Raw genomic sequence first — 12,419 nt, 5'->3', positions numbered from 1 at the left:
AGTTTGATCAATTCTCTCAAATACTACCTCCATGTGGGATTAAAAGGCATGTGAGAGCCAATTCTATGGAACCAAGGCACGGTGTAGCTTTTAACATAATTTTTATCCCGTTGCAACGCACGGGTCACTTTTCTAGTAAGAAGTAATCCAAATAAGCACTTTTTGGGTGGGTTAGATGCATCTAATCCAAACTAATTCTTTTGTTTGAATTTTTTTAGGTTAATTATAAATCTAAACTAACCCAAACTAACTCTAACTCTCTCGGATCCAAACGGGCCTTTGTTGCCGCTAAATCAATGAAGCCAGCGACCTGGTGGATCTTAAGAAGAAAAAAACGCGGTAAGCCGCTTCTTTTCTTCGCCCTTCTCCTGTCGCGCCAAGCCCTAATCGCCGGATCAGGCGCCACCCCCATGGATCCACCAGTCCTCGAACCAAGCTACATGCGCCTAAATCCACTGCCACCCATGTATCCACCTGTCGGCGGTAGCCTCGCACCAAGAAGCCCACCGCCACCCATGGATCCACAAGCCGGTGGTCTCAATTTTCAATTCGTCCATGTTCCCGGCGATGGGACGAGGGCCAGCCACTTCGCTCCGCGCGGGACCGTTCCGGATTTCTACGCCAACTACACTCCCCAGCCTCCGCCTCCAGGGACCAGGGCTGGCCACTTCCTTCCGCGCGGGACCGTCCCAGAGTTCTACGCCAACTACACACCCCAGCCTCCGCCGCCAGGGTATGAACACCGCCGCCGCTCTATTGCCAGTTTTCGTTGAACTTATTTTCTTGTTTCGTCTTAACAGATTGATAGATGGGGCTCTTCCGGTTTCTTTGAAATCGAGCTGTTTTGTGCACCGATAGCTGCACCTGCATGCCTTGAGGTTTAGGAAATCTGATCTGGCAGAATCCTAGTTGTTATGTGCACTTCGGGATTTTAGGTGGCAGTGGAGTCTTGTATAGAATTTTGCTAGTAGTATTTCAGTATTTAGATTTAGTTAGAATTTTTTGTAACACATAAGAATGAAAACTTTAATGTTTCACATCAACTTGGCATAGATAGCGCCCAGAGATGGGGCTCTTCCGCTCTAGTCGAGATCGAGCTGTTTTGTGCACCGGTAGATGGGGCTCCTGCATCATTTGGGTTTAGGATATCTGATCTTGCCAAATCCTAGTTGTTGTGTTTGTAGATAGACGGGCACTTCGGAATATCTCTTATGAATCTGCTACTAGCTACTCCCTCCGTCCCATAATATAAGAGTGATTTTGACACTAATGTAGTGTCCAAAACACTCATATATTATGGAATGGAGGGAGTATTATTTCAATCTGTAGATTGTGATCCATCAACCCTACTTATGCTGTTTCAGGTGTGAGGAGAAGACGCAACATGTGCCTGGCCCGTCGTACACGTCCTCTAATCTGAGGCCTCCTAGCATGCCAACATCTGCCTCTTACTTGCCCTCTATTTGTCTGCCACCGTGGCTTTGCCCGCCAAATTTTCAGTGCCCAGGGGACCTGCTGGGACGCCCCCTTACCCCGTCTCTAGGGCCACCATTTCTGCACCGGAAACATCCTGAGTGGGGAATAGACTTCTACATCCGGGTCGACCGTGCGGGATGCTACCACACATATCCTCACGTTGGTGGGCCATTTGAAGGACTACAGGAAGCTGAACATGCTATCGAGCGCCATCTTGATGACCGTCGGGATCCAAAAATGTTAGTTTTTTCAACTTCCTTTCTCGATCTTGCTATATGCTACTGATTTCATTACTCCATCGGTGATGCTTTTGCTGCTGCTCCTCTACTACCACCTAGAACATTTTAGCTGGTTAACTGAGTCAGTTGCACTATCTCACAGCTGTTATATATAGGAAAAATAGGGAAGAACACAACATTTATGCTATTTTTGCTTGAGGTAGTTCGGGCAACATGGGAACTGCATTGTCTTTTCAGTTGAACTTCAAAAGCTTGTAAAAAGGTCTTGTCAGTGGTAAACAAAGGGCTGTTCAGTTTTTGATATTCAAAATTGCCTTTGTAGTTACCGATGGAGTAATGAAATCCAATGCACATATATGATATATCTTAATTAGCCTTTTGCTATTTTGGAGCTTATGTTAGGGCCTTAGGGGTTGTGTTTCTTGCTAACGATATCTGAAGCCGTTTTTCATGCGAAGCTGATCACAAAGTCAATCACCTTGTAGAATGCGTGCAAACAAGGCTCGGGGGTTTTGTGCGGTTGCCGATTATTGTAGGTCCACTCTTCATTATGTGCGTTAAAATAAGGTTATCGTTTAATGTCGCCATTCACTAGCGGAAGTAACCCAAATGCGTTAGGGTACTTAGGAGTCCAAGAAGACACCAACACAGCCTAAAGTAGACCAGAAAGAGAGGGGAAGGATGAAGGCAATGCTCATGCCTAGACAGAAATGAAATAATAAGGAACAAGAAATTTCGATAGTAGTTATTTATATGTTCTCTGTAGCAACGCATGTGTATTATACTAGTATGTATAGTTTTTTTGTCTGAATTAGTGAATTGTAGCTTGTACAATTGGTTAGCTTCGAATCAGGCACACCCACTCAATTATGTTTCCTTTGTATTATTCTCCACAACTTCTTGAAGTGTCATGTACTAACTGCCTTTAATGTAAACCAGGTCTACGATGGATAATGTTTCTGCAGTGGACATCGCTGTACGACATTATCTCTACCTGCCTGATGGCACAAGGAAGCACTCGGGAATATATGATAAAATCAGTGATAATCAGCGCCAGTTAGTTCTTGCTTTGGTGGACAAGTATAACGATGACAACAGTCTTTTGGAGGTTTACTCTTATCCCTCTCTCTAGCTCTTTCTTTTCTCTTTTGTTCTGTAATTGTTCTGTCAAATTGAACTGAATCGGTCCAATTCTTGTCCTCGTATTGAAATGAATCGAGAATTATAAGAGTTAATTAATGATGTTTGAGCTTTTACTATTGAGTGTCTATTTACTTTTCATGGTATTTATGGATTGATCACAAGCCAAAACATGGTTAGAGCTCTAATATGTCTTATGCTTATCCATAACACTTAATGGCTCATTGAATCCATGCTTATTATTGTAGGATCTTGCATATGAACTAACTAAGGTGGTGTGCTACAAGTCATTCCGTGAGGCTGATGTCCGCATGTGGTACCATCATATAAATTTCTCTGCAAAGGCTAAAGGAGGGGCTGATTGCAAGTTCTTCTTCGCTGAAGTCATATTTATGCAAGGAGAATTGCCGGTTAGCTGTTTGTGCATGATTGCACCTACTGATGATGGTAATCTCTTAACTCACTTGCTATGAATTAGATAATTTACTACATATGTTTCTTGCTCTAGTATAGAGATTCTGTGTTCTATTGGGGTGTGATCAGTTCCGTTCTTGTGTTTGGTTGGGTCCAACTAGTTGGAATTCCCGGTCAGCTCCGTTCTTGTGTTCTATTGGAGAATTGCTGGTCAGCTGTTTGTGCATGATTGCACCTACTGATGATGGTAATCTTTTAACTCACTTGCTATGAATTAGATAATTTACTACATATGTTTATTGCTCTAGTATAGAGATTCTGTGTTCTATTGGGGTGTGATCAGTTCCGTTCTTGTGTTTGGTTGGGTCCAACTAGTTGGAGTGGGATGGTTTCATTTCTGTCTTTCGTTGAATAGATCAACTGAGTAGAATTAGATTCAGCCCACCTCTTTCATAAGTATGGTGAGCTTACCTCTCACATATGCATTTGTAGTATATTAATTTATTGTTTTTCAGCATATATTAATCAAATTTCAGCAACATTTTGTTTGCATTGTTCACCAAAAAGCATTAATATCCATTCACAATCATAACACATTTTCTGATTTCAATTCCATACAAAAAGAAGTGCTTGCCCACAATATCTGGCCCTACCAAACACGAGAACCGGCACATTTTCTGATTTTTCATTTCTGATTTCTAATTGATTTGTATGCTTGCTATAAATATTTTGCATAGTGCCACAATGGCCTGACCTTTGGCAGGTTTGGCATGCTTCGATGTATATAGAACCAAATTTAGGCTCGGGCTTAAGTATGTACGGATTAATTATCTCTGGCCATTAGCACAACTATGTACTATGCTATTACCCATCTCGATATCCTCTCTATTTCTCTAGTCTCCCATGGGCGTCGGAAGGCGGCCGTGACGGCGCTGTGTGAAGCTGCTTCTCTTCTCCGCTCGCTGATATGTTGTTGCTTGCCGCTACTCCCCTGTCCCTTCAGCGTTGCACCTGCTAGCCCGCCACTGCTTGCCTCCTCGTGCTGCCGCTGCTGCCTGCTAGCCTACCGCCGCCGCAGTAAATCAGCAGCAAAACAGCATTAATTCGACAACAGTTCAGCAGAAAAATATTTGATAAATTCAGCAATTTTAGATAACTGAAACTGATGTTTCAGCTCAAATGATTGAAACATACAAGTTTCAACCTCTCAAAGTCTAACCAAATAACTGATAAACTAATTAAGTCGCTGCACTAAGACTAGTAGTTTGATTCCAACACTGGAAGTTTGAATTTTTAAACAATCAACACATCATGGTAAGCAGAATGATTGAATGAAGTGCAGAGCTGACATCTCCAGCTTCTTAGTTTTCAATTCTTCACTCTTAACTCAATGCAAGCATGCAGGATGCAGCAAGCCTAGTAATTATCGCATCCTGAACATGGCAATGATGCAAGACCATCGATGTAATCCGCTATGTAGCCTCTCGTTTGATACCAAGCTGTCCACAAATCTGAAGTTCCACTTGGTTCCTCAACCAAACACACCCTTGCATTACATACATTACATATCCTGTTCAACATTTTTCTTGTGCCTGATTTGTTACTTGGCAGTTAATAACAAATTTCTCTTTTTTTATCTCTTTTGTAAAGGGCACTGCTTTAGTTGTAGAAATAATGGCAATGATCTGAAGCATCCTAAAGGTGTTCGATATGCTGGTGGTCATGTGATGCGCACATTCAATCCATTTGGTGGATGTAAGGTGCCGCCGGAAGCCTGTGTCCATGATGTATGTATCCTAGCAAGAGTGTGTTTGTTTTGACATTTTGTGTCCGCATTTGTTGCTAATGAATGTGTTTTGCAGTGGGAGGCTGAGGAGGCTAGGTTCAGAAAAACATTGGAGGTAATGGCGTATCTTGGTATACTAGTACCTTTACACATTATGTTGTTGGTTAGTTGGCTGATGGTTACTTATATGTTGTTCAGGGCTTTGATCTATCAGGGCCACCACCTATCTTCCCAGGGAATGTCGCTAATGTGTACATTGGAACCTCAGTGTGGGAAGGAGGGCGCTGGAGAACGGAGGAGGCGGCTAAGGTGGGTGCTGGAGCAGAATGTTAATGCCAAGGAGGGAACTTGCTATTTCCTGTCGAGATGAAGATATCTTGTTAAGTACAGTAGTACGTACTTGATAATTTTGTAAAGCATGTGTGGTAGTATGATTTAAGAAAACGTGCCAATGCTATAGCTTGACTGTAGCAACTGGTATTTGCACCGCCTCCATGAGAAAGCTAAGGAGGGCGACTTGCTATTTCTCTTGTTGAGATGAAGATGTACACTACATAGTACTCCCTCTAGCGATCTAAACTCTCTTATATTTCTTTACGGAGGGGGTACTTAACTAGCCATGACCGCGTGTCGGCATGCCGCGCCCCGATGTGTATATATGCTATTTATTATCAGTGTAAGTGATGCATCTTGCAAGATAGAAAATACACATTGCCGTGCCCGTCCATATGCCGTGATGAAAATAATCCTATGTGATGGCAAACCTAGACTGTTGGTAAATAAAATATCTAGACTGTTTTTTTTAAAAAGATGTGTATTATATTAAATAATCAACATAGGTTCATTACAATCATCATCGACCTGGAACTGAACCGAACAACACACCCTTACTCACACCACTCCTACCAAAACTAGCGAGAGCGTGAGCAACCCTATTGTCATTTCTAAAGATCTTAGCAATAGTAAAATTGTCATTTCTAGAGATCTTAGCAATAGTAAAATCAGGGAGTTGGCCCAGCAAACTCTGAATTTCCCTACACAAGCTACCAATGGGAGATCTATTAAAGTCCTTTGAAGAAATTTGTTGGATGACATTCACACAGTCGCTCTCAATAACTACTGGCCGGTCTATGAACTGCATGGTATCTCGGATTCCTTCAAGACAGGCTCCAGCTTCGGCCGCCTCAGCACTAGCGCAGTTACGGATTGTGTTCCAAGCAGATCCAATCACCGCCCCATTCGTATCTCGTAGAACCGCCCCCCCCCCCCCCCCAAGCTCCATGGTTTGTCTCCTAAATAAAGCTTGCATCAACATTTAGTTTGAGCCAACCTGAGTTAGGTCTAGCCCATTGATTATCTGCAACTCTCTGTTTAGTCTCACGGAATGAAATGTCTGGCATCACTTTTCCTTTTCCTTTAAAGTCAGGTAGCGACTGTCCCGCTCTGATTGCCGCACAGGAGCTAGCATAACTTTGTAGGAATTCTGTTGATGCCTTTATTGTATCTTTCCCGTCACCAAATATAATGTTATTTCTAAGGTGCCATGCTCGCCACCAGATGAAGAGGAGGTGTGTACGCTCCTCCTCATTCGCCTTATCAAGAGTTAGAAGGACCCACTCACGCCCCGTACATGTAAGATCAGTGTCCCGGGGAAGGGTCCAGACCTCACGCATGGTGTCACGTAGGGCTTTAGCTTTTGTGCATCTCATGACTGTGTGATATCCATCTTCTGGTTCCATCCCACAGATAGAGCATGTAGGGAATAGCTCCAACCCTCTCTTATGTCTACTTGTCTGAACTCCGACTGACTCCGTCGCCAAACGCCACCCAAAATTTCTAATCTTGGGAGGAACATTTGCTTTCCAAAGCACGCTCCAAATCTTTCTTTCTCCAGTTGGCGCCGTACTGCTTTGTCCCAAATCTCGATTCGCCTCCTTGTCATTAACGGCTAGCCTGTACGCACTGCGAACCGAAAAAACACCTGAGCGTTCAAAGTGCCATGCTATAAAATCCTCAGAGGTAGACTGTGGGAGGCGAATTTTTAGCACTTCGTCAACATCATGAGGTAGTAATATTTTCCTAATCAGTTCCTCATTCCATGTCCTTGTCACTGGATCGATCAGCTCGGAGACCCACTTTATCCTAGTACGAGATTGTTTCCCAGTGATTTTTAAATTTCCCATTGGGATCCAATTATCTCTCCACACTCTGACTTTATCACCTACACCAATCCTCCAAACGATGCCTTTCTTAAGGAGATCCAAACCATGACAGATTCCTTGCCAGCAGGGTGACGCGTTTTGGATAAAAGCAGTATCAGCAAGATTGTTGATAAATAAAATATCAAAATCTATACAAGGAAAGTGTGGTTAGAATTAACCAGCAGAAACACCACAGCCAAGCAAGCAGATTTTATCAAGGGGTGACACTGGGCTGAACTTTGCAACACTGGCATCATACACGACAGTGTAGAGTGTACCGATTGGTGTTGATGTTCCCATAAAATGGTAACTGGGTCTTCCATTTGCTGAGAACCGGTCCTTGCGATCACTCACATTTGCAATATTTGCTTCCTTCAAGTTTCATACTTTCATTTAGTCCATTGTGCCCAACCTGAAATTTAATCCTGGTACCGCCATTGCCCCCCTCCCTCTCAATACTTGTTGTTTGTCGTCTCTGACTGCACTGCTGCCCTAATAACCACCTGACGCTTCCAGCTCGATAACACTGCCTCTGCAGTGTTGCTGCTGCCTGTTTGAGGTCACCATCTCCTTCAATTCGCTTTCAATTCTGCCACAAAATCTATTTCCAAGTATTGTAAGATACTGCCATGTGCTTCAGTTAATTTGTTTCAAATGGTGATTTATATTGCTGCATTCTTCAGTTATTCTGTATTATGTTTCAAATTGCAATTTTATATCTTGTTTATTGCTACAAGCTTGTATGTTTGACACATACATCGCTGAGCAATCCGAAATTGCCACCAATAATAGATCAGCTAATGCCACTGTCGACACTTACAGGTAAGCATATGCTCGCATGGAAGTTGTAATTTTGCCCCAGTTGTTACCGATGGATGCGAAATTGATGTTCACTAATAGGGATACCATGAAGATGAGTTGTGATGATAGGTTTGCTGTTCTAAGGAGGATGGGTGAGGAATGCATCTACGAGGATGAGCTCCGCCTCCTTCTGAAAAAGAAGCCTTCTCCCGTTTTCTATGTTTGGTTTGAGCCATCCCCCATGATGGACATAGAGCAGGTACAGCAATGGGAAAAATCTGGCGTGGCATTTTTTCTCTAGATGTTTGTTGTGAACTCAACATCGCTCGGTTGGCGAACCAACCCGCGTTCGAGGCCTGGCCTCCGCGGGTGTGCTCTTAATTGTTTCTTCTCCACGGGTGCTACTGCTTGCCCTTTTTTTAATGCTTGTTACCTAAGCATGAACAGGAACAGATTCTACGCAAGTGTCACTCCGAGGCCTACAAGGACACCATGCTGGTGATAGAATTGCACACAAGGTATTACGATCTAGTTTTTATTGGCCTACACTTTTTAAGGATGCTCATAAGTTTGTCTTGTCTTGTGATGAATGCCAAAGAATTGGTAACATTAGTAGACGTCAGGAAATGACTATGAATTATTTATTTGTTATTGAACCATTTGATGTTTGGGGATTTGATTATATGGGACATTTTCCTTACTCTAATGGGTATACACATATTTTAGTTGTTGTTGATTACGTTACTAAGTGGGTAGAAACTATTCCAACTAGAAGCGTTGATCATAACACTTCTATTAAAATGCTTAAAAAAGTTATTTTCCCGAGTTTTGGAGTCCCTAGATATTTAATGACCGATGGTGATTCACACTTTATTCATGGTGCTTTCCATAAATTGCTTGCTAAGTATGATGTTAACCATAGAATTGCATGTGCCTATCATCCTCAGTCTAGTGGTCAAGTAGAATTAAGTACTAGGGAAATAAAATTGATCTTGCAAAAGACTGTCAATAGATCCAGAAAGAATTGGTCTAAGAAACTTGATGATGCATTATGGGCTTATAGAACTGCATACAAAAACCCATGGGTATGTCTATGTATAAAATGGTTTATGAAAAAACATGTCACTTACCTCTTGAACTAGAATATAAAGCTTATTGAGCAATTAAAGAGCTCAACTATGATTTCAAACTTGCCGGTGAGAAGAGATTATTTGACATTAGCTCACTTGATGAATGGAGAACCCAAGCCTATGAAAACGCCAAATTGTTTAAAGAAAAGGTTAAAAGAGCATGACAAAAGGATACAAAAGCGTGAATTCGATATAGGTGACTGTATCTTGCTATACAACTCTCGTTTAAGATTTTTTTGGAGGAAAACTTCTCTCCAAGTGGGAAGGTCCTTACATTATCAAGGAAGTTTATCGTTCCGGTGCCATCAAGATCAATAATGCCGAGGGCAATAACCTAAAGGTGGTAAACGGGCAAAGAATCAAACATTATATCTCAAGTGCTCCCATAAATGTTGAAACCAATATTATTAATACCATGATACCGGAGGAGTACATAAAGGAAACCTACCAGAACCCTGAAAAGGACTAGGTATATGATACAGTAAGTAAACCGACTCCAAAAGTCTTCTAAAGGCAATTTTACTCTGTTTTGGAATATTAAAAATCACAAAAATAAAAAGTAGTCCAAATAGTGCACGAGGAGGCGATAAGCCTTGGGGCGTGCCCTGCCCCCTAGGCACGCCTCTCGGGCTTGTGGTCACCTAGTGTGCCCTCTGGACTCTGTTTTCTTGCAGAATACTTCTTTTGGTCGTTAAAAATTCATTATAAATCTCCCAAAGGTTTTAACCCGAAAATCCTCTGTTCTTGTTTCGTGCTGTTTTATTGTCAGATCTGAAAATATGTCATCTCAAGATTCGGAAGGGGAGAGCTATGTTGCTAACTATATTGCAAACCCTAGGGTATATGGAGAGGTGGATCATTATGGCTGGACCACAGATGAGGAGGAAGACGCCAACATGAAGGAAACAAAGGATGATAGCTCTGAGGAAGAGGAAGACCCACTACCTCAACCTGGAGACATGCATGTGGAATTCAAGAAGTCAAGCCTCCCTAATGGATACAAACCTAAGGTTCAATTCATTCCATCTCGTTTTCTGCAGGAGAGCAAGGCAGCATTACGCAAAAGGATATTAAAGCTTGAGTTAGAGAATGAGGATCTAAGGGAGGAAAACTTTATGCTCAAATATAAGATGAAGAAGAAGGCTTCCTCTTCAACAACCTCATCACCACCACCACCTTCGAAGAAGGAGACTTGAGTACATGGGTATGGGCACTCCCCTTGGCTTGTGCCAAGCTTGGGGGAGGTGCCCCGGTATCATATCACCATCACATCTTTACCTTTATCGTTTATATTAGTTTGATCCTTTTGGTTATATCTTGATCTAGTAGAATAAGAGTTTTAGTATGATCTAGTTTTTGGGTTTTGCTTTGAGTCCCCTCTATGTAATCGAGTGTGAGAGTTATATAATAAAGAGTAGTTTTGAGTAAGGGCTTTGCTTTCTTGCTTTGATCTTGGAAAAGAAGAAAAAGAATAAAAGAAATAAAAGAGTATATAATAATCTTATGGAGAGTGATGACTTCACATATAAGAAGTATGAGGATTGAAACTTGTTGTGGGTTGACAAATGTAGTCATTGTTGCAATTGAAAGGAAGTAATAAAGAAAGAAAGGTTCACATACAAATATATTATCTTGGACATCTTTTACGATTGTGAGCACTCAATAAAATATTATATGTTAAGAAGTCGATTTTGGACAAGGAAGACAACATAATGAGGTATGTTTGCTTATTTTCGGATAGAAGTTATATTGCCATGGATCCTCTAACATGTGACACTTGCTTCCACCTCTACTAGCCAAAACATTCACAACAAGTAGAGATACTACTTCTGCATCCAAACACCATTAACCCAGTTTTGCCATGAGAGTCCACTATACCTACCTATGGATTGAGTAAGATCCTTCAAGTTGTCATCGGTACAAGCAATAAAAATTGCACCTTAAATATGTATGATCTATTAGTGTGAGGAAAATAAACTTTATATGAACTTGTGATAGGGAAGACATAAAAGCGACGGACTACATAATAAAGGTTTCTATCACAAGCGGCAATATAAAGTGATGTTCTGTTGCATTAAGAGTTCGGGCATTCAACCAAAAAGCACATGACAACCTCTGCTTCCCTCTACAAAGGGCCTATATTTTACTTTTTTAGTACTTACCTTTATGCAAGAGTCATGGTGATCCTCACCATTCCCTATATTTCGCCTTTTTCTTTTGGCAAGCGTCATATGTTGGGGTAAGATCTAGATGTTGGGGAACATTGCAGAAAATTAAAATTTTTCCTACGGTTTCACCAAGATCCATCTATGAGTTCATCTAAGCAACGAGTCAAGGGGAAGAGTTTGCATCTACATACCACTTGTAGATCGAGTGCGGAAGCTTCAAGGGGATGGTGATGATGGAGTCGTACTCGTCGTGATTCGGATCACCGATGACCAAGTGCTGAATGGACAGCACCTCCGCGTTCAACACACGTACGGGACGGACGACGTCTCCTCCGTCTTGATCCAGCAAGGAGGAAGGAGAGGTTGAGGAAGGCAGCTCCAACGGCAGCACGACGGCGTGGTGTAGTTGGTGCAGAAGTACTCCGACAGGGCTTCGCCAAGCACGTACGGAGGAGGAGAGGTGTTGGGGAGGGGAGGGGCTGCGCCTTGAGTTGTGTCTAGCAGCCCTCCCCTTGAACACAAACAATTCGATGTAACAAGATGTGTGCGATACCCGGCAAACAGGTCGGTAATCAGAATTTTGTGTGATCATTATAGACAGCCCATACGATCTTTTTTGTGAATTATGTGCTTGACAGGGCACACAGCTCAACAAACCAACCTGTGGGCGGTAATGTAGAAGATCTCTGTCGAATACGTATTACTAACCGTCTGCGATGAGATTGATGGGATAAACAGAGATAACAAATTAATATGAGCGAATGGAAATAGAGATATATACAGTCTGCTTAATTTAGTCCTTCTTCTTGTTGTTGTTGGATGGCCCCACGACATCATCTTGGCGCGAACACTTCTTGCCGCTGACCTTTGGCTTTTCATCGCCGCCTCAGTCGTCATCATCATTGCTGTCATCGTCGTCCTCCTCCTCGTTCGACCATTCCTCATCATCATCATCGCCGTCCCCTTCTTCGTCCTCTGACGGATCCTTGTCCATCTGGTTGTCCTCTGATGACTCTGAGGCTGCATCCCTTCCATGATCCGGATATAATCGAGATCTGGGCTTG

General features: G+C 42.3%; 1 protein-coding gene across 2 annotated transcripts; it reads left to right on the top strand.

The window, feature by feature from the left end:
* The first annotated feature begins 298 nt into the window (after positions 1-298).
* On the top strand, positions 299-5,675 carry LOC123134441 (uncharacterized). Of its 2 annotated transcripts, XR_006465647.1 has the most exons (8): positions 299-733; positions 1,365-1,715; positions 2,655-2,823; positions 3,104-3,302; positions 3,431-3,516; positions 4,920-5,056; positions 5,132-5,170; positions 5,254-5,277. XR_006465647.1 is itself a non-coding variant. In XM_044553692.1 (7 exons), exons 1-7 carry the CDS (start codon positions 411-413, stop codon positions 5,386-5,388), a joined length of 1,353 nt encoding a protein of 450 aa, XP_044409627.1. In that variant the 5' UTR covers positions 300-410; the 3' UTR covers positions 5,389-5,675. The 2 variants fall into 2 exon arrangements, 1 of the variants encoding a protein (XP_044409627.1); XM_044553692.1 differs by lacking the exon at positions 3,431-3,516 and having other exon boundaries at positions 300-733; positions 5,254-5,675.
* Positions 5,676-12,419: the final 6,744 nt, after the last annotated feature.

The sequence above is a fragment of the Triticum aestivum genome, chromosome 6B (assembly GCF_018294505.1).
Source record: "Triticum aestivum cultivar Chinese Spring chromosome 6B, IWGSC CS RefSeq v2.1, whole genome shotgun sequence".
Lineage (NCBI taxonomy): Eukaryota > Viridiplantae > Streptophyta > Magnoliopsida > Poales > Poaceae > Triticum > Triticum aestivum.
Note: the sequence above shows the minus strand (reverse complement) of the source record. Positions and strands in the feature narration are given on the sequence as shown.

Excerpts from the sequence above, each read along its gene's own strand:
- LOC123134441 (XM_044553692.1), top strand. The coding sequence starts at position 411 with ATGGATCCACCAGTCCTCGAACCAAGCTACATGCGCCTAAATCCACTG. Across the intron at positions 5,057-5,131 it reads CGGAAGCCTGTGTCCATGAT|TGGGAGGCTGAGGAGGCTAG; the intron begins GTATGTATCCTA and ends TGTGTTTTGCAG. Across the intron at positions 5,171-5,253 it reads GGTTCAGAAAAACATTGGAG|GGCTTTGATCTATCAGGGCC; the intron begins GTAATGGCGTAT and ends TATGTTGTTCAG.